General features: G+C 40.3%; 1 protein-coding gene across 1 annotated transcript in view; it reads right to left on the bottom strand.

The window, feature by feature from the left end:
* Positions 1-2,823: 2,823 nt before the first annotated feature.
* LOC103740077 (sodium/glucose cotransporter 1-like) overlaps positions 2,824-21,655 on the bottom strand; it is a 53,854-nt gene continuing 35,022 nt past the window's right edge. Inside the window, 4 exon segments of the mRNA XM_008840627.1 lie at positions 2,824-3,032; positions 5,099-5,206; positions 13,419-13,554; positions 21,233-21,453. Of these exon segments, the coding sequence (XP_008838849.1) occupies positions 2,824-3,032; positions 5,099-5,206; positions 13,419-13,554; positions 21,233-21,453 (674 nt within the window).

Here is a 21,655-nt window from a genome sequence, read left to right as displayed (position 1 = left end):
CCTACTTAACAATTTCTATTCTATTAGAAATTGCAGAAGCAAGCCAAGCATAACCTACAGAAGCCATAAATCTGCAATTAGCAAATACACTCCCAGACATGCTGACCTGTTCCCAAGACAACCAGGGTTCAGCTGACATGTGTTCCCATAATCTTGGCCAACTGCCTGATAATTTCAGAGACTAGAGTCAGCCTAAACTTTAACATGGCATAGCTATGGTCAAGAAGGTGCCCTGTTACAAAATGTTTTGAGTGTGAGAGTCTTTATTTCTTGAAAAGCTGTTTATCAATCCACATTTATATCTAACAGAGTTTATTTAATCTATTCATTATTGCTTTCTCACAGTAGTTTAATCTTAAAATCCTAACATCAGACAAGAGTACAACAGTTAATAATTATGACAAACTAGTTTCCATCTGGGAAGACAGTTCAGTCAGTAAAGAGTTTGACATATAAGCATGAAGACCTGAGTTAGGTTCTTAACACCCATGTAGAAAGTTGAGCATAGTGGCACGTGTGCTATGTCAGTCTGGGAAGGAAGATAGTGCCCTGTCTTCTTTGGGGCTTGCTGATCAGCTAGTCTTGGCAAGTCATTGAACTCCAGGTTCAGTAAGAAACCATGCCTCAGAAAATGTGAAGAGCAATAGAAGGTCCTACTTTGACTTTTGGCCTCCACACACAGGTGCCTACACATGCACTTGCACCCACACATGCACACAAATCAACAAATTTTTAAAAATGAATTATATTTCAGGAGGAAGTCTAAAAATTTACATCATGCTAATTAGTAGAGGTGATAAACACTACCATTGAAATCTATCCAATGATTTCATAGACATACACAGGCACCAAGGATCCAAGTGCTACCGATTATCACTAGTAATAATCAGATACATACAGATTAGAGATGCACGTGCCAACATCTCAGTGTTAGTAGCAGAAACAATGTCTTTCTGCTTTTCATCTTTGTTCTGGAAATTGTTAGTGAGTATATTAATGCTGTAATGAAATGCTTCTTCTAATCATGTAGTTATTAAAAATTTTAAAAATAATGATTTAAATAATAATAATTAGTAGATGTGAAAAACATTACTATTGAAGTCTACCTGATGACTTTATATCCATGCTCAGATGCCAAAGAGCTCAGAAAGTAACTGACTGTGACTAGTAATAATCAGATATATAGAGATTAAAAACACATGTGCAAACATCTCAATGTCAATTGCATTGAAAATGAATTTGTCTGTATGAAACTGTGTATTTTAATAATGAAACAGAGATCTTTTTTAAAGGTTAAAACCATTTAATTTTATAGCTTATGGGGTTTATACTGAGTACAATATTTTATAACTGTAATAATTCAACCATAAACCTAAAAATTTACAGTCAATTTTGAAAGAGATGCATCTTAGCTCAGGAAATTGTTATTGAATATGTCAATGCTGTTGACATACAGATTAGAGATGCATGCGCCAACATCTCAGTGTAATGAAATGCTTCTAAGTATGTGGTTATTAAATAAATAATTTTTAAAAAAAGATCATCCACCATGATCAAGTCAGCTTTATTCCAGAGATGCAGGGATGGTTCAAGATACATGTCAATAAATGTAATAAATCATACAAATGGACTTAAAGACAAAAATCACATGGTCATCTCAATAGATGCAGAAAAGGCCTTTGACAAAATCCAACATGCATTCATGCTATAAATCCTAAAGGGAATTGGACTGGAGGGAGCATATCTCAACATAATTAAATCTATACACAACAAACCCACAGCCAACATCATTCTAAATGGATAAAAACTTAAAGCATTTCCATTAAAATCAAGAACCAGACAAGGCTGTCCACTATCTCCACTCCTTTTCAAAATAGTGCTTGAAATTTTTGCTAGAGCAATAAGACAAGAGAAAGAAATTAAAGAGGTACTGATTGGAAAAGAAGAGGTCACATTATTCCTATTTGCAGATGATAGGGTATTATACATGAGAAATCCCAAAATCCCAGCTCTTAGATTCTTTGTATTGTTTTCTTTGTTTCTGTTTCACTAATTTCTGCTCTGATTTTTGTTATTTCTTCTCATCTCCTGAGAAATGACAAAAGCAATTCAGGATTTGAAAAGTAAATTCACAAAGGAGATAGAAATAATTAAAGGAAACCCAACCCAAAATGAAGATGGAATTGAATGATTCAGTAAGTCCATTTGAAACTACAGGAGAAAGTTCTCTGATTTTTTTAACATAGGTACTTGTAACTACAAACTTCCCTCGTATTCATTGTGTCACCTGTTTGTTATGCTGCATTCATTTTCACCCAGTTCTAGGAATTTAAATTTCTTTCTTGATCTTTTCATGAGTGATTCATCATTCAACGGTGTATTATTTTGTCTCCATGAGTTAGTGTATGCTCTGAAGTTTATCTTGCTGCTGGCTTCTAATTTTATTCTAGCGTGATTATTTACATTTTCTCGTATCTGTTAAGACTTGCTTTGCATCCTGAGTTATGGTCTATTTTAGGGAAAGTTTCACTGCCTGCTGAGAAGAATATAAATATTCCTCAGTGTTTGGATGGAATGTTGCATAAATGCCTATTAGATCTGTTTGACCTATGATGTCCTGTTTATTTTTATTGAGGATGACCTGTCTTTCGGTGAGATTGGAATATTGAAGTCAACCACATTATTATATTGGGGCTAATCTGTTTCTTTGCGTCATTTGTTATCATTGCAAAAGTATATAAAAATAACCACCCCCAATCAACCAGACTACATATGAACAGGATACTTCTATGTACAGTGTTACAGCCCAAGTTTTTCAGGAGATCACATATGGAAGGGGTATTCTCCAATATTAGTGACTGACAGGACTAGAACACTTCACCTTCCCGCTATCATGAGCTCCTTTTCAGTGGATAGAGGCTGTATCCAGGTGTAGATGTTCATCGTGAACAGGGCACTGGAACTGTTGAAAACAGAAGTCAGGGAGGACATGAGGGAAGCACAGACAGTGGACAGCATAAAGCCCCGTAGGCCTGGAAGAAAAAGAAAACATTTCCTGGACCACCAGCTTGCTGACCAGAGAGACTTAGTCCTTTTAAGGAATATTCCCAAATACTAAAGTTTCTCCTTCGAAATATACACATTTTCTTGGAGTGGAATTCCATCTAAGATATAGTGTTACACTTGATCTTGTGTTACAAGAAACTGAGACATGGGAGCAGCCATGCACAGAGAAAGCACCAAGACATTCATGTGGAGAAATTGGGAAAGTTTAGCCAGGCCAGCGGACTCGAGCAGAGTTTCTTCCCAAAGAACTCAAGCCCCCAGTTTATTTCCCTCACAGTTTTTACAAGTCCCACCGAGTTACTCTTTAACTGTTAATAGCATTGGTTACAGTCTACATCATTACTAGTACAGGTGCTTTTGCGCCTTAAGACCACAGAAAGGAAATTCCTTTTGCAGGCATGTTTGCAGACGCAGATAGCTAGGGCAGGAGCTAAGATATGGGGTTTTTTTGGTTTTGGTTTTGGTTTTTTTTTTTTTTTGGTCTTTTTGAGACAGGGTCTTCCTGTAGCCCCAGCTGGCCTGTAACTCTCTATGTAGACCAGGTTGGCCTTGAACTCACAGAGATCCACCTGCCTCTGCCTCCTGAGTGCTGGGACTAAAGGCATGTGCCACCAACTTCTAAGATGATTTAACAGAGTTTGTTGCGGATACCTGAACAAGCAAGGCAGTTGCAAACAGATGTTCCACTAGGTAACTGTGGGGTTCATTTCTCAAGGTAGCTTTCTCCACCTCAGCTTCTGTTCTTTTTTCAACATAAATTTTAGTACGCATTTATAAAGTTCTATAAGGTGAGAACTATGTCCTTAGATACAAAAATCAGCCATGAAACAATATTTAGACATACAGAGAAGTGGCATTAAGGACATGGATGTATTTCTTTTCCCTTTCACTTGCTTTGTGACAAGAGTTAATAGTTTCCTGCAGCACGCTTTAGCAGCTAATAATGCTTGGAGGGTTATTTGTGCCAGTAAATCTCTGCAGCCATTTACCTGTACCATCCTCACTACAGCCCCATGAGATGAGTGGTTTTGCCTGTACCCCTTTCAACTTGAGGTTTAGAGAAGGCCTTTACTATAGGCAAGAGATGAGATGCTTCATCTGTACAGTACACTAACAGTACCTACCAAAGAGTTGCTGTTAAGATGAAGATAAATAGACAAATTCACAAGCACTCCACCAACACTATTTCTAAGCAGAACAATCTGGAACCTGGAGGTTCACCTAGTGGCAGGGACATTAACTGCTCTGTTTGGGAATCACATGTTGTTGGGAGAGTCTGAAGATAATGAGGACCTTACATGGAAGCCCCTGTGGCAATTCCTCAGCTGCTCTAAGGGTGTTTCCACCCTTGGGAATCAGACAAACCCTCTTCCTGGACTGCAGCATAGTCAGTATTTTCCTCAGTACGATTCTTTATGTAGTAGATTCTATGAACATCTCTCAAATGTCTGACCTGTTGGTCTCCAGAGCTAACAGTAAGGTTTTCTTTAAAAATATTTGTTTGGTGATTTCAGTGGGATTTGGGGGAAAAGGTGAGATAAATGCATAGGCTCCCTGACACCTCAAGCAGAAAGCTACCTGACTGGTAGGTAACTGCCTGGCTCTTTGACTACCTACACTGAATGATAAGCTCTTTGACAACAGCACTTCTCTGGTTTCTGTTTGTCTACTCAGGGCTTACAACAATGCCTTGCACCGTGTGGAGCCTGTTTTCTATGTAAATGAGCAAGGGAAACACATGCAGCAAGTAATATGAATAATGTAACCAGCATGTGAAGGTTGTGCCTCCATGAGGATGTGCACTTCCAGTGTGGGAAGGGAAGACAGGGTTGAGGTCTTGCTCCTACCAGAGTCGCAATGCTTATTCCAATGCTAACACCACTCCCAAGCACAGCCTGCCTCCACACCCAGAATGATGGGCTGGTGGAGCAAGCCACTCCTGCACGCACACTCCCAACTGCCACATATAGCCCAATAGCACAGGCTCCAGTGGGGGTTGTTATAGCCCCTGGTGACAGGACCCATTTCTTACCAGAAGGCATCACTTTTGTCACCAGCACTGGATAAGCCAGGGTGCTACAACCAGTTTGGCTGTCACAGAACTTTTGGCATTCTGGCGGTACAACACATGCCACTTGATCTGCGGAAAGAAGTAACAGATCAAACATGCTGACTATAGAGCTCTCAAATCTGAGCTCAGGGAAAGAAAGCAGATTAGAAATTACATATGACGCCACTGTGCCATGATTCCCCTATAGCCTGAGCAACTCCAGTATGCCTGACCCCACATCCTGTTCTTCTTCTAGCCTTGGGCGCAGGCCCGCTTTTACTCTTAGCATCCTAGATCTCTGGACTACCCTCTAAGTCCAGACCCATCCATGGCGTCCTGATCCCCTGTACTCAGACCAGCTCAACTTTTCAGACTAGTTTGTTAGTGCCTTCACAGGCTGTCCCCACCCCCGACTTACCTTTGGACTCCTGAGACCAGCCTTTTACTCTGGCTGTCCCCACCCCAACTTGCCTTGAATTATCCAGACCAGCCTTCTTCCCTGGTAAGTCTGATCCTGCCCACTCTGCCTTGACTCCTCTATAGCCTGAGCAACTCCAATCTCCCAGACCCCACACCCTGTTCTTCTAGCCTTAGGCACAGGCCTGTTTTTGCTCTTAGAACCCCAGATTTCTGGACTACCCTTTTAGTGACACATGGCAGTGAGCTCTCCAAATTGTACCATGCCCATCCCTCTACATTGGGACCATCTACAGCTCCTCCCGCTGCTGCAGGCTATGCGTCTAGGCTTCCCTGCCCTTAGTAGGGCCCGAACCTTTGAAGACTACCCAAGACCCCTAAATTCAGCCTCTGCCTAGTAAACTTCCCAAATTGTGCTGTGCCTGCTGGCTAAAGAGGCCCAGACCTTAGGAGGAAGCCTGAGAACATCTGATTCTCACCCGACATGGGCCTCTGCAGGAACTCGTAAGTGGCTAGACTAGAGCCATCTGGTGCCTCCAATATAAAATCGAAAGAGAGAACCTGAAGCCTGGAAGAACCAGCTTTCCAAACCTAATAAGAAAATCAAGGCACATCAAGTACACAAACAGAAATAGACTTCAACTCAACAAAGGAAGGCTTGCATCTCATACCAGAATCACAAAAAAAAAGAAAACTACATGCTAAAAATCAGAAAGAAAAAATAATAATATGAAAAACCCAAATATGTCCCCACCAAACACTAACAGTCCTATAGGTGAGTTCTACAACAAGAACCCCCTAGAGATAACCCAGGACACAGAATTTAAAAGAACAGTCATAAACGTGATCAAAGAATTCAACAAATTTAAAGAACACACACAAACAAATCAAAGAACTAAAAGAAGATAGGGATAAACTTCTGACTGAATTCACAAAAGAGATAGAAACATTGAAGAAAACACAGGCCAAAATGAAGAAGAAAGTAAAATACTCAATAAGATGATTAGAAATGACAGGAGAAAGCCTCACCAACACAGTGAATGAAATGGAAAGCAGAACATTAAGACTGGATGATAAAGTTGAAGAACTGGACCACTCAAAGATTATATAGTTTTTTTAAACACAGGAATAGAATATGCAGGAAATGTGGGACACCGTGAAAAGACCAAATTTACGCATTATAGGCATACAGGAAGGAGAAGAATCTCATGATGGTATTGACCAGCTCTTCAACAGGATTAAGAAAGACATGCCCATACAAATATAAGAAGCACAAAGAACACCAAATAGACAGGACCAGAAAAGAAATTCCCCCACAGCTTATCATAGTAAAAACACTGAACATACAGAACAAAGAGAGAATACTGAAAGCTGCAAAAGAAAAACAATAAGTCACATATAAAGGAAAACCCATCAGAATTACAGCTGACTTTTCAGTGTAAACTATGAAAGCCAGAAGAGCCTGGACTAACGTATTCCCAGTTCTAAATGATCATGGATGCCAAACCATCAAAAATGTCCATTGTAGTTGAAGGGGAAAGAAAAATCTTCCACAACATGAATAGGCTGAAAGAATTCACATTTATAAAACCAGCCTGTGCTGGACAGCTTTAGTGTCAACTTGACACACCTGGATTGAGGGAGCCTCAATTGGGGAATTACCTTCATTGGACTGGCCTGTGGCCATGTCCATGGGGCATCTCCTTGATTGTTGAATGATATGGGAGGGCCCAGCCCACTGTGGGTGGTGTCACCCCTGGGAAGGTGGGCCTGTGTTGCATAAGAAAGGAGGCTGTGCAGGGGCCAGGGGAGCAAGTCAGTAAGTAGTGTTCCTTCATAGCCTGTGCTCCAGCTCCTGCCTCCAGGTTCCTGCCCTGAGTTCCTACCTTGGGCTCCCTGATGAACTGTGACCTGGGAGATATAAGATAAATAAACCCTTTCCTCCCCAAGTTGGTAGTGGTCAGAGTGTTTTGTCACAGCAATGTAGAAACAAACTAGGACACAGCCCTTCAGAGAATTCTTGAAGCAATACAAAGAGCTGAAGAAAGGAGCAACTATACTCAAGGGGTAACAAAAAGAAACTAAATGAAGGTACAATTGTGGAAACACAGAGTCAGACCAAGAATGCAAAGAGAAATTAAAATGACAGGAATCAATACACATCTTTCAATAATAACTTTAAATATCAATGGACTGAATTCCCCTACTCAAAAGACACAGGCTAATTGAATGGATTAAGAAACAAAATCCATCTTTTTGTTGTCTGCAAGAAACCCATCTTACTCTCAGGATAGGCACTACTTTAAGGTGAAAGGATGGAAAAAAATATTCCAAGCAAATGGCACTAAGAAACAAGCAGGAGTTGCAATTCTAATACCTGACAAAATAGACTTCAAACTGAAACTAATCAGATGAGATAAGGAGGGTCACTTCATTCTGATCAAGGGAACAAATTAACCAAGAAAATATCACAATCATGAAAATATATGCACCTAACTCTGGTGCACCCAATCTCATAAAAACAGTACTATAGGACTTTATGACACAGATTAATTCTAACTCACTAATACTAGGGGATCTCAATACCCCACCATATCCTAGAGTCAACTAGACAAAGAACAAGCAGAGAGACATCTGAATTAAACATAATACCATATATAAAATGGATCTAACAGACATCTACCGAGCATTCCACCCAAGCACCAAAGAGTATACTTTCTATGCAGCACCCCATGGAACTTCAAAATTGGCCACATACTGGGGCACAAAACAAACCTCAACAAATACATAAAAATTGAAATAATTACAAGCATTCTATCAGACCACAATGCAATAAAGCTTGAAATCGAGACTGGAAGAACTCCTAGTAACTACAGGAACTCCTAGAGATTAAAAAACACTCCTCCAGCCAGGCATGATGGCACACACCTTTAATCACAGCACTAGGGAGGCAGAGGCAGGTGAACCTCTGTGAGTTCAAGGCCAGCCTGGTCTACATAGTGAGTTCCAGAGCAGTCAGGGCTACAGGGAGACCCTATCTCAAAATGACAGCACCCCCCCACAAAAAAAAACCCACTCCAGAATGATGAGTAGGTCAAAGTAGAAAATTAAAAAGAAAGAAAAGTATTCCTGGAATTAAATGAAAAGGACAATACAAACAACAAAACCTCAGGGACACTTTAAAAGCAGTCCTAAGAGGGAAATTATAGTTCTAAGTGCCTACATTAAGAAATCAGAAAGAACACAAATAAATGACTTAACATGGCAACTCAAGACTCTGGAAAGGCAAGAACAAATGAAACCCAAACCCAGCAGACAAGAAGAAATAAAAATCAGAGCAGAAATTAATGACATAGAAACAAAGAAAACGATACAAAATCAACAAATGTAAGAGCTGTTTCTTTGAAAAGATAAACAAGATAGACAGACCCTTAGTCCAGTTAACCAAAAGAAAGAGAGAGCAACTCCAAATCAACAAAATCAGAGGTGAGAAGAGAAACATCACAACAGACAACAAAAATATCTAGAACATTATAAGGGAATACTTTAAAACCCTATATGCTCCGGGCATGGTGGCACATGCTTTTAATCCCAGCACTCGGGAGGCAGAAGCAGGCGGATCTCTGTGAGTTCAAGGCCAGCCTGGTCTACATAGTGAGTTACAGAACAGCTGGGGCTACAGAAAGACCCTGTCTCAAGAAGACAAAAAAAACCCTATATGCTATTAAATTTGAAAAGCTAAAAGAAATGAATGTATATCTAAAATCATGGGAACCACCAAAGCTAAACCAAGAAGAGAGCAACAGCTTAAACAGACCCATAACATATAAGAAAACTGAAGCAATAATACAAAACCTCCAGACTCACAAAAGCCCAGACACAGATGGATTCACAGCACAATTCTACCAAACATTTACAGAAGAGCTACATCCAATATTACTTAAATTATTCTAAAAGATAACAACAGAGGGAGAACTCCCAAATACCGTCTATGAAGCCAGCATCACTCTAATACCACAACCAGGTAAAGATGCAGCCAAGAAAGAAAACTAAAGACCCATATCTTTAATGAACATAGATGCAAAAATTCTCAACAAAATGCAAACTGCATAGAGATGCACATCAAAATGATCATCCACCATGATCAAGTCGACTTTATTCCAGAGATGCAAGGATGGTTCAGTATATATAAGTCAACAAACGTCATAAATCATATAAATAGACTCAAAGACAAAGCCACATGATCATTTTAATAGATGCAGAGAAGGCCTTTGACAAAATTCAACATGCATTTACGCAAAATTCAACGTGTTAAAAGTCCTAGAGGTAACTGAATTGGAGGAAGCATACCTCAACATAATTAAAGCTATATACAACAAACCCACAGCCAACATCATTCTAAATGGAGAAAAACTGGAATCATTCCCATTAAAATCAGGAACCAGACAAGGCTGTCCACTATCTCCATTCCTTTTTAATATAAGTGCTTGAAACTCTTGCCAGAGCAATAAGACAAGAGAAGGAAACTGAAGGAGTACTAATTGGAAAGGAAGAGGTCAAACTATCCATTTTTGCAGATGACATATTATACCTAAGAGATGCCAAAAATTACACCAGAAAACTCCTAGAAATGATTGAAACTTTCAGTAAAGTGGGAGGCTATAAAATTAATCTACAAAAATCAGTAGCTTTTCTATACACCAATAACAACCAAATGGAGAAAAAGTACATGAAAACCCTCCTATTCACACACACAAATAATCTCAGAATAAACCTGACCAAGATCATTAAAGATCTCTACAATGAAATTTAAATTTTTTTTTTAAATAGAGATCGAGGAAGACACCAGAAGATAGAAGGACTGCCCATGCTCATGGATTGGAAGAATTAATATTGTGAAAATGACCATCCTACCAAAAGTCATTTATAGATTCAATGCAATGCTAATCAAAATCCCCATGATATTCATCACAGAACTAGAAAAAAAATTTCTAAAATTCATATGGAGGCACAAAAGACCCTGGATAGCAAAGCAACACTGAGCAAAAAGAGCAACTGTATTGCAGAGCTACAGTTATAACAACATCATGGCACTGGCACAAAAATAGGCCCATAGATCGATGGAACAAAATTGAAGACCCAAATATGAGTAAATATGATTTCAGCCACCTGATATTTGACAAAGGGGCCAAGAACACACAATGGAGGAAAGACAGCATGTTCAGCAAATGGTGCTGGCAAAACTGAATCTCTACCTGTAGAAAAATGAAAATAAATCCTTATCTTTCTCCTTTCACAAAAGTCAACTCCAAATGGATCAAAGACCTCAATGAGAAACTGGAAAGTCTGAAACTGTTCAAAGAAAACATTGGCAGTAACCTACAAGATACATGTGTACAAAAGGACTTTCTAAATAGAACATCAGTTGCTCAGGAATTAAGGTCAAGAATCAATAAGTGGGACCTCATTACACTAAAAAGCTTCTGTACAACAAAAGAAACAACCAAAGAAGTGAAGAAGAAACCCACAGAGTGGGAGAAAATCTTCACCAATGACACGTCTGACAGAGGTTTAACATCCAGAATATATAAAGACAAAAAACAAAGAATCAAGAAAGCAAGTGAACCAATTAAAAGATGGGCTAAGGACCTAAACAGAGAGTTCTAACAAGAAGAAATAAAGATGGGTAAGAAACCTCTTAAAAAGTGTTCAACATCGGGTACTGGAGACTCATTGGTTAAGAGCACTAACAGCTCTTGCAGAAGACCTGGGTTCAGTTCCCAGCACCCGTGTGGCAGCTATGAACCATCTTTACTCCAGTTCCAGGGGAATCCAACCCCTTCTTCTGACCTCCGCGGCATTATACAATACGGGTGCACTCACATACATGCAGGCAATACACTCATCCACATAAAATAAAAATAATAAATAAAATATTTTGAAAAACAATGTTCAACATCATTAGTTATTAGGGAAATGTAAATTAAAACCACTTTAAGATTTCATCTTACACCAGTCAGACTGGCTAAGATCAAGAGAACAAATGATACCAAATGCTGGAGAGGATGTGGAGAAAGGGGAATGCTCATTCACTGCTGGTGGGATTGCAAACTTGTGCAACCTGTATAGAAAGCAGTGTGGAGAACTCTTTAAAAAAATAATAAAAATGATCCTACCATTTGACCTAGTTACACCACTCCTTGGCATATATCCAAAGGACTCATTTTATTGCAGAGACACTTGTACATCCATGTTTGTTGCTGCTCTTTTCACAATAGCTAAGAGATGGAAGCAACCTAAGTGTCCCTCAACTGATGAGTGGATATTGAAAATATGGTACATTTACACAATGGAGTTCTACACAGTGGTAAAGAAAGATGAAATCATGAAATTTTCAGGTAAATGAATGAACTAGAAACTGTTATACTAAGTGAAGATGTAACACAGACTCAGAAAAACAAATGATGTATGTTCTCTCTGATATGTGAATCCTAGCACCAAATCCTTATATGTGAGTATGTATCCAGATGTAACTTCAGGAACCAGAATAATGAAAAGGAACCAGGGAGGAAAAGGGAAAGAAAGAACCTGAGAGAGAAGAACAGTAGGAGACAGGTGTCACTAAGGGAGAAATGGATAAAAATGGTATCATTTAAATGGGAGGGGGGAAGGAAGGCTATATACCACATATTTACCTGAGAGCAACTCAGAAACTCACTCCCTTAGCCCCAAGATGGGCATTAATTCAGAATAATAACTCGGACTCCTGGTCTGGGAGAGCAGAGGGACCAATTTTCTAATTTGTGAGGAAGTACAGCCATGAGATCCAGCAAACACTGCTTGATTGCTGAAGATCCAAAAAGGAAATGTTAAGCCTCCTCTCTATTAAAACTAGAAAGAAATTAGCGCAGAGAGAGAAGCACATCTTGGGGCCAGACCGAAGGGTGGTTAGGGAAGAGAGGCCCACTGCACATGTTCTTTAGCACTGAAAATTGTCCTCCATTTTGTCTGACCTTGTCAAAAGCATGGTATCAAGATACTCACCCACTCTACCCCTGTGGATACACCTTTCAGAGTAAGTGTTCCCTTGATTAGTGATAATCAGACTCATTGCCCTCAGAGATAAGTCAAACTAGCAAAATTAAATTGACAAGGGAAAAAAATACATAACATGGATTTCTGAATGCTTATTAGGAGAAATGAGGGTGATTTGTTAATAGTATTTACCAGGAGAAATGTGAACCTTTCTCAGAGGCTTTCTTCCTGAACTGAGCCCCCCTAAAGTGTCTCATGAATTCAATGAGGCCATGAATGCTTGGTCTGGGGCTGTGAGAAGCACTGACAGTAACTGAGAGATCCCAATACAGCACCTGGTACACACAACATAATGTTTTTTGTTTTGGTTTGGTTTGGTTTGGCTTTTGATTAATTTTTTTGACAGAATCCCCCTAGTCCCAGTCTGCCTGGAAGTCACGATGTGAACCATGGTGGCTTTGATCTCTCAGAGATCCACCTGCCTCTGCCTCCTGAGGGCTGCAATTAAAGGCACATGCCACCATACCTGGCATACAGCATAATGTTTGTGATGTGATGAAGCAACCCAACCTTCTCAAAGACTGTGTCCCAAAGTTTGTGGCTGGGCCCCTGCTGTAGGATACCAGGCTCTGTTTCATGAGGAAATGTATCTGTTCTTCCCTGTCTTAACTCACCACCCTGGAATTTCTGTATTGTATATATCAAGAGTTTCTGCTCAACTACATTCCAAAGAAACACTCTGGGGAACCCAATAACCAGTATAGCATGGGAGATCTGATACCTCAAATGTTTTCTAGATTGCTAAGAGATCACTAGTGATTGATGTGAACACATCAGAATCAGAGTTTACCTGAGAACAAGATGCGGCTGATCATCCCTGGCATCACCATGAGGAACATGGGCAGCAGCTTCAGGTACCCACAGAAGAGGCAGCCACCTTTCATATGAAGCATGCTCTTTCCTGCCAGAAACCTCTGGACAGAAACCTGCCAAGGAAACACAAGTGAGTGAAATAAGTGATGGTTCCATCAGGATGTGTAAAGCCTGCGCTGCCTCAGTACAGACAAAGCACCTGTGTCCTGGTGCAATGGCAGGATGTGCCCTCTGGTGGTTTTGCTAAGATACTCAGCACTCATCCAAATATCTTTGGACCATCCAGGGCTAGGGAGACACAGGTAACCAATGAGCACATCTTGCTTAGGGTAGAGCTACTGGGTGGGACAGGGTTGCCATGTATGCTCTGGCCTCCCTGCTAGCACAGTATCACAGTCACCGAGCAAAGTGGACAAGCACGACTTCAATGTGCAAGAATTCTGGAATATGATCCTGAGACCAAAACTAACAGTCCACAGGATATAAGAAGGAACTGATAAGCACTAAAAATATAGGGAATTTATTCAAGAAATTGTGGCAGAAATTTCCCAAATCTGGAGAAATAAATAGACATTCCAACAAAAGAGGCATTTAGAGCACCAAATAGACATGAGAAGACGTCTCCACGGTATAACCAAGGTGCCAAAAAACAAAGCAAAGAAACAATACTGAAAGCTGTAAAAGTAAAACACCAGCTCGTCCACAAAGGCAGAAACATCAGACTAACATTAGATTTGTCAACAACCCTCAAAGTCAGGAAATCATGAAATATGTCAAGCCTAAGAGTAAATAACTGCTAACCAAAAGTGTTCTAGCTAAGAAAAAAAAAAAAGATCTTTTAAAATCAATGAAGAACTAAAGACATTTCAAGGCAATCCTTAGCAGAAAGAGCAGTGTTGGAAGTAGCACTTATCAATCTCAAATTACTTTACAAAGATAAAATAACAAGAACAGCATGCATTATGGTGGAACAAAAATAGACACGTAGACCAATGGGATAGATAAGGACCCAGAAATAAATCCACACAGATATACCTAAGTTTTAGCAAAGTTGTTAAAATTATACATTAGAGAAAAGACGGCCTCTTTAAAAAAAAATGATGCTTGGAAAACTGAGTAGACTGAAACTAGGATCCTGCACACACAAAAAAAATCAATTCAAAATAGATTCAAAGACCTTAATATAAGTTCCAAAACTTTGAAACTTCTAGAGGGAAACAAAGGCAAAACACTTCAAGATGTAACCATAAGAAAGAATTTTCAGAACAGGACTCCAATAGAACAGAAAATAATACCAAGAATTGAATGATTGGATTATATGAAACTAGGAAGCTTCTGCGCAGCAAAGGAAACAATCGCCAGAGTGGAGGCAGCCTGCATGATGGGAAAAAATATTGGAAACTACACATCAAACAAGGGGTTAATATCCAGGATATATAAAGAACTAAACTATTAAACACCAAAACCCCAAACCATTCAATCAATAAATGGACTAAGGATGTGAATAGAAAGTCCTCAAAAGAAGAAATACAAGCTGGGTATGGTAGCACATGCTTTTAGTCCTAGCACTCAGGAGGCAGAGGCAGGTGGATCTCTGTGAGACTGAGGCCAACCTGGTCTACATAGTAAGTTTCAGGCCAGCTGGGGTTATAAGGAGACCCTGTCTCAAAAAGTCCAAAAAATAATAAGAAGACAAATTGTCAATAAACACTTGCAAAAGTAGCTGACACCTGTGATGATCAGTCTTGATTTTCAGCTTGACAGGATTTAGATTTACCTTGAAAACAAACCTCTGAGCATGTCTGTAAGGGGTTTTCTAAATTGGGTTAATTGTGATGGGAAGATCCATCTTAAATGTGGGTGGCATCATTCCATGGGCTGAAGCTCCAGTTTGACAGCAGCTTTCTGCAGCCTGACTGTGGATACAGTGTGCCCAGCTGCCTCAAGCACCTGCTGCCCTGACTCCCCTGCCACAATGGACTGTACCTTCAAACTCAACGCCAAAATAAACCATTTCTTCCATGGTTCCAAGTTGCTTTTGTCAGGTGTCTTGTCCCAGCAGTAAGGCAGACAACTAATACAGAAAATTGATACTGAGAAGTGGAGCTGTTCCTGTGATAAACCTAACCATATTGGCCTTTGGAATTGCTTTCATTTTGGAAGGGAGAATTGTGGAAGACTTTTGAGGTTGGGCTAGAAAATCCCTAGAATACTGTAAACAGAGCTTAGTGGACTGTTCTGGTGGGAGTTTTGAATCATCACAATGTCAAAAGAAATGCAGAAAGTGGACACTCAGCTCAGAGAAGAACAGGAGCTGTCTCAAGACCTGACCTAGAGGTCATTCATGTTATGTTCTGGCAAAGAATAATGCTGCATTCTGCTCATGTACTGAGAACTTGAGTGAAGTTGATTACTTGGACTCATTTGGTGGAGGAAAGTTCAAGACAGAAGAGTATTCAGGCTGTGGCACAGCTACTACTTATTGCCATCATCCAGGCCTGCAGCGAGTGAAAGCAAAAAGTGGAATAGGTAGTTTAGCACACTCTGCAGCCTCTTCCTTGTTTTTATTAGTACGTTGTCTCTTCAGAATACTGTCAGTGTTTATGTTATAGAACATATGAAGTAAAATATATGAATCCCGGGTGCTTTGACCTTTGGTTTCTTACTGTCTTTGTTTAAGCCTTTCTGACAACATATGGTTAGACATCATCTTCTTTAGAGGAACTGAAAAGTATGCAGATTCTGTTCTTTGGGGCCCCAGAAGACAAAGCATAGTATTTTCTGTCAGACCAGGCCTGTCTCTCTCTCTCTCTCTCTCTCTCTCTCTCTCTCTCTTTCTCTCTCTTCCTCTCTCTCTTTCTCTCTCTCTCTCTCCCCACCCCCCATAATAATAAAGTTGAGAAGACTCAGATTGAAATCTGCAATGCCCCCTCTGAATAGATTCACTCTTCACTCCATGCTCTATAACAGGAATGCTCCCTTCCTCAATAGCAGACGCACTCTGCCATAGGTCAAGACAACACCATTGGTTTCCTGGGTTCAAACAAGAAAGAACCTTGTTTATCATTCCTACCAGTTAGACCATATGAATTCCATTCTTCACAGGGAATATCAACAGCTTCTGTGGCTGTATGTTTCTCATAAAAAAAATATGAAGCCTGTGTTCATCATCTACTTCAGTGAGTTTCTGATAGCCAGTGGCTTGGAAAGAGATATTCTGCTTCAGCTTGATCTAGGGTATTTTGTCTTTATGTTCTTATGGATAATGAGATCCCCCTCTGTCTAAAAAAAATTCTCTAACATTATCATCCTTCATTGTTTTAATTTTAAACTTTAGCTTTTGATTATTCTGAAGGGACACATTTATGTGTTAGTGTGTTACTTCTTGTTTCTATTTGCAAAAAAAAAAAGATAACTAACTTAAAATGAGAAAGATGGAAGAAACAAGGCACTGGGCTGAGCTAATGCTGAGTGGAGCACCCAACTGTACAGGGACCCATGACATGCAGCTGAGGCTGCAGAAGCAAAGAACAGGCCAGAGTTGTCTCAAGGTAGGATGCTAAGGCATGCAGGGGTCCAAAACAGGCACCAGCAGAGGCTGTGGGAGTAGGGAGGAGGCCAGAGCTGAGTCAGGATATGTCACCCAGGCATGCAGGGACCCACAACACGTGACAGAGGCTGCATCAGGGAATGGATGGAGCTAACCCAAAGTAGGGCACCTAGGTGCACATGGGTCAACAATATGCAAAAGAGAAAGGAGACAGATGCTGAATGAGGGTAGGGCACACAAGCACACAAGAGCCCACAGCACACGGCAGCAGAGGCAGGGACCAGACAGGGATGTGTTGGCCCTTAGATAGTGACTATTATCAAAAACAGTTGCTGTCTCATAGGTAGATGAGGAATAGAGCCTCCAGCCCTGAATGTAAAACTCACAGAGAAAAATGACACCTCAGCCCTACCATGACTTAGTCTTCTCTTGAACTTTGCATTCATGCTTTCCACTGAAAAAAATAAATGTGGCTTAAATTTTTAAAAAAGAAAAGAAATAGGGGGCTGGAGATATGGCTCAGTGGTTAAGAGCACTGGCTGTTCCTGCAGAGGACCTGGGTTCAATTCCCACCACCCACATGGCAGCTATTAACCATCTTTAATTCCAGTTCCAGGAATTCTTCTGACCTCTGTGGGCATTACATGACACAGGTGCACTTACATACATGCAGGCAATACATTCATACACATAAAATAAAAATAATAAATAAATTTTCTAAAAATGAGCAATCCTGGGGCTGGAGAGATGGCTCAGCGGTTAAGAGCACTGACTGCTTTTGCAGAGGACTTGGGTTTGATTCCCAGCACCCACATGGCGGCTATGAACCATCCTTAACTTCAGTTCCAGGGGAATCCAAAGCCCTCTTCTGACCTCCGTGGCATTGCACGACACGAGTGCACTCACATACATGCAGGCAATACACTCTTACACATAAAATAATAAATAAATATTAAAAAAAAAAAAACAAGAACAAGGAATCCCATAGAAATGAGCCCCAAGAGAGCAGCATATGAAACTCCAGACAAAGAATTCGTAAGAATATTTATAAACATGTTCATAGAACTCAAACAGGGCACCAGTGTGTTAAAAACACAAACAGCCAAATGAAATGAGGAAACCATTTAAGATATTAAAAATAGAAGTCAATAATGGGAAACACTGAAAAACATCAAACTGAAATAAATGACGAAATGAAAACAAGTCAAATAAAGAGATCAGTGCGCAGACATTGCATGACACGAGTGCCCTTACATACATATAGGTAATATACTCATACATATAGAAATAATTTTAAATTTTTAAAAATATTTTATTTATTATTTTATGTAAATTCTGTAGGTACATCATCTTCAGTTAACATTCTATGCTCCTATACAGTCCAGGGCCCAAACTCAAGGTAATAGTACTACCCACTGTCAGTCTGGGTCTTCCCACCTTAACTCAGGAAAAATCTCTCAAGGGGTGCCCACAGGCCAACTGTCAATGAATGGGTGCAGCCAAGGTGCTACTGGCAGTGGATGGCCACTGGGGGAGAGAGAGTCACTTTTCTTTAAAGAATGACCCCTGGCAGTTGCCCACATCCCAGTGAGGAACCCTGGGCAACACTGAGAGGACTCATTGGGCTATAAAAAATAAATAAGAGGACTTAAAACTGAAAGGGGTCGAAGGAAGTTGGAAGAGGGAAGAGGTGAGCATATGATTAAGATGCATTGTAACAGTTATGAAATTTTCATAGTAAATTTTTTAAAAAATAATTATACTGGATCTGCACATTTATTCTACTATATAACTAAGCATGTTAGTCATACCGCTTAGGTACTGAATAGCTGTAACTTTTGTCTGTAGGATGGCTTTGTTTCTAGAGAGGAGTGTTAAAATCTCTAGCAACAGCTGATGCTTTGCCTGTCATTGTATGTTGAAGCCCAAGTTGGCACAGTGAGCAATGTTAAGTAAGCTCAAGGGCAGGACGGAAGGAATAAACCCTTCATCATTTGAAGATGATATAGCTACAGAATTTACGTAAAATTACTAGAATCAGTGAGATTATGAAAGCGGCTGGTTATAAAGTCTATATCCTAGAAAAAGTTTGTGTTTATATACATAAACAATAAAGGGTTAGGAATTATAATTTATGATGTATCATCTACCAAACAAAACAAAACAAAACAACAACAACAAAGAAAAACAGAAGGGAAAGAAGCTAGGAATTAGACATGCATTACAGAAATGTATGCCCAGACGACAACCACAAGTCATGTCCCAGCAGCCATGTTTTTAATAGTTAATGTTTGTCAACTAAGAACTGATTAAATGCCTTCTAGTACATTACACAGCAGAGAGGGATACTGCCATTAAAAATGAAAATGTGTCTATGGCCTTCCTTCCTTCCTTCTCCTTCCTTCTTTTCTTCCTCCCTTCTTTCTCCCTCTCATCCTCCGTCCTCTCTTTCTTTCTTTCTTCCTTTCTTTCATCATGCTAAAACCTTCACCTTTAGTTTTTCTGTGCTTCCAAGCATGTTCTCTCTCCCTGACATAAACCCCCCAGGCTTTGAAGGATTGTTTTAAGTTAAAAGAAACCCAAAAGGTGACAGAGAGCAATGAGGGTCTAATCTCATTTATAAAAAACTATTTCATGCATCTTAATTTCTTTTTTTAATTTATTTTTATTTTTATTTTATGTGTCTGAGTGTTATGCCTGCATGTGTATAAGTGCATTGAGTCGTGCAATGTCTGCGGAGGTCAGAAGAAGGTGTTGGATTTCCCTGGAACTGGAGTTACAGACAGGTGTTAGTCACCATGTGGATGCTGGGAATCAAACCCAGGTCCTCTGCAAGAGCAGCCAATACTCTTAACCGCTGAGCCATCTCTCCAGACCCTCATCTCTTTCTTTTTTAAAAAATATTTTATTATTTTAATTTTATGTGTATGAGTGTATTGCCTGCATGTATGTGAGTGCACCTGTGTCGTGCAATGCCGTGGAGGTCAGAAGAGGGCTTTGGATTCCCCAGGAACTGGAGTTAAGGACGGTTCGTAGCTGCCATGTGGGTGCTGGGAATCGAACCCGGGTCCTCTGCAAGAGCAGTCAGTGCTCTTAACCACTGAGCCATCTCTCAGCCCCTCATCTCTTTATTTTTTTATAGGTACAGAAAAGATGTCTAGAAATATGTTCAGCAAAATATTGTACCAGAGTGTGGTGGTACACACCTTTAATCCCAGAATTCCGAAGGCAGACACAGGTGGATCTCTGTGAGATTGAGCCCAGCCTGGTCCACATAGCAAGTTCCAGACCAGCTGGGGTTACAGGAAGAGCCTGTCTCAGAAAGAAAAACTGTACTTACATCCATTCTTGATGGAATTTAGGTAATTTCTTTGAACCTTTTATTACATTGCGATTATATTTTCTTGGTCTTTTTGAGACAGAGTCTCCCTATAGCCCCAGCTGGCCTGAACTCACTGTGTAGACCAAGCTGGGCTTGAACTCACAGAGATCCACCTGCCTCTGCCTCCCTAGTGCTGGGACTAAAGGTATGCGCCACCACGCCCAGCTCCACATTGTGACTTTTTTAATAGTAAAGGCACATCTTTTTTTTGTTTTTTTTTGCCCAGCTCCACATTGTGACTTTTTTAATAGTAAAGGCACATCTTTTTTTTTGTTTTTTTTGTTTGTTTGTGATACAGGGTCTCCTTGTAGCCCCAGCTGTCCTGGAACTCACTATGTAGACCAGGCTGGCCTCGAACTCACAAAGATCCACCTGCCTCTACCTCCCAAGTGCTGGGATTAAAGGCGTGCGCCACCACGCCCGGCTAAGATACGTCTTTTTTTTTTTAAGACAGAGTTTCACTGTAAGTACTGAATGTCCTACAACTCACTGTGCAGACCAGACTGACCTCAAACTCATAGAGATCTGCCTGCCTCTGCCTCCCAAGTGTTGAGAGTAAAAGTGTGTGCCACCGTGCCTGACAAGATACATCATTTTTATTCTCAGGAATGTCTATGCTCTCTTTTGATTTGTTGTTGCTGTTGTTTGAGACAGGGTCTCAGGTAGGCCAGGCTGGCTTCAAACTTGCTATGTAGCTAAGGATGGCCTTGAATTCCTGATCTTCCTGCCTCCAACTCAAAACAGCTTTCTTACAATGCTATTTAGGCAATAAATACAAATTGGAAGGCAAATTTGACCAGTTGCCTGTGTCTACAGAGACCCTAAAGAACAGTCACTTCAGAGACAGTGCATTAATCACCTGATCAGCACACCCATAGAACAAGGAGACAATAGTGCCGCCAAAGATGAGTCCAGGCCATGGGATATCTCCAGAGGTGGGACTTCGGAAGATGTGGAAAGCATCTGGACGAGGGGTGTAGCACTTTGGCTTGGCAGTCCAGTTTCCTTGACGGGTCACACTTGGGATGGCTTGGAAGTACTTATGCACAAACTGTTGATATCCTCCAACTGCATTAAAGGCTTTAAAAAACAAATGATATTTAATCACTTCTTTAAAGAGTAAGTAACCTTATCAAAAGAGCCACGACTGAAAATAAGACCCAGTGTGACCAGCTGACTCTCACCTATGAAATGCAATGGACTGACACATAATCCCAACCTCATGTCCTTAAGACCAGCTCTTCTAAGGAGAAAAAATGCACTGGCCATTCAAGTTGTGTAC

The sequence above is a fragment of the Nannospalax galili genome, unplaced genomic scaffold, assembly GCF_000622305.1.
Source record: "Nannospalax galili isolate Female #2095 unplaced genomic scaffold, S.galili_v1.0 scaffold2661, whole genome shotgun sequence".
NCBI lineage: Eukaryota > Metazoa > Chordata > Mammalia > Rodentia > Spalacidae > Nannospalax > Nannospalax galili.
This window is presented reverse-complemented; position numbering and strand designations above follow the sequence as displayed.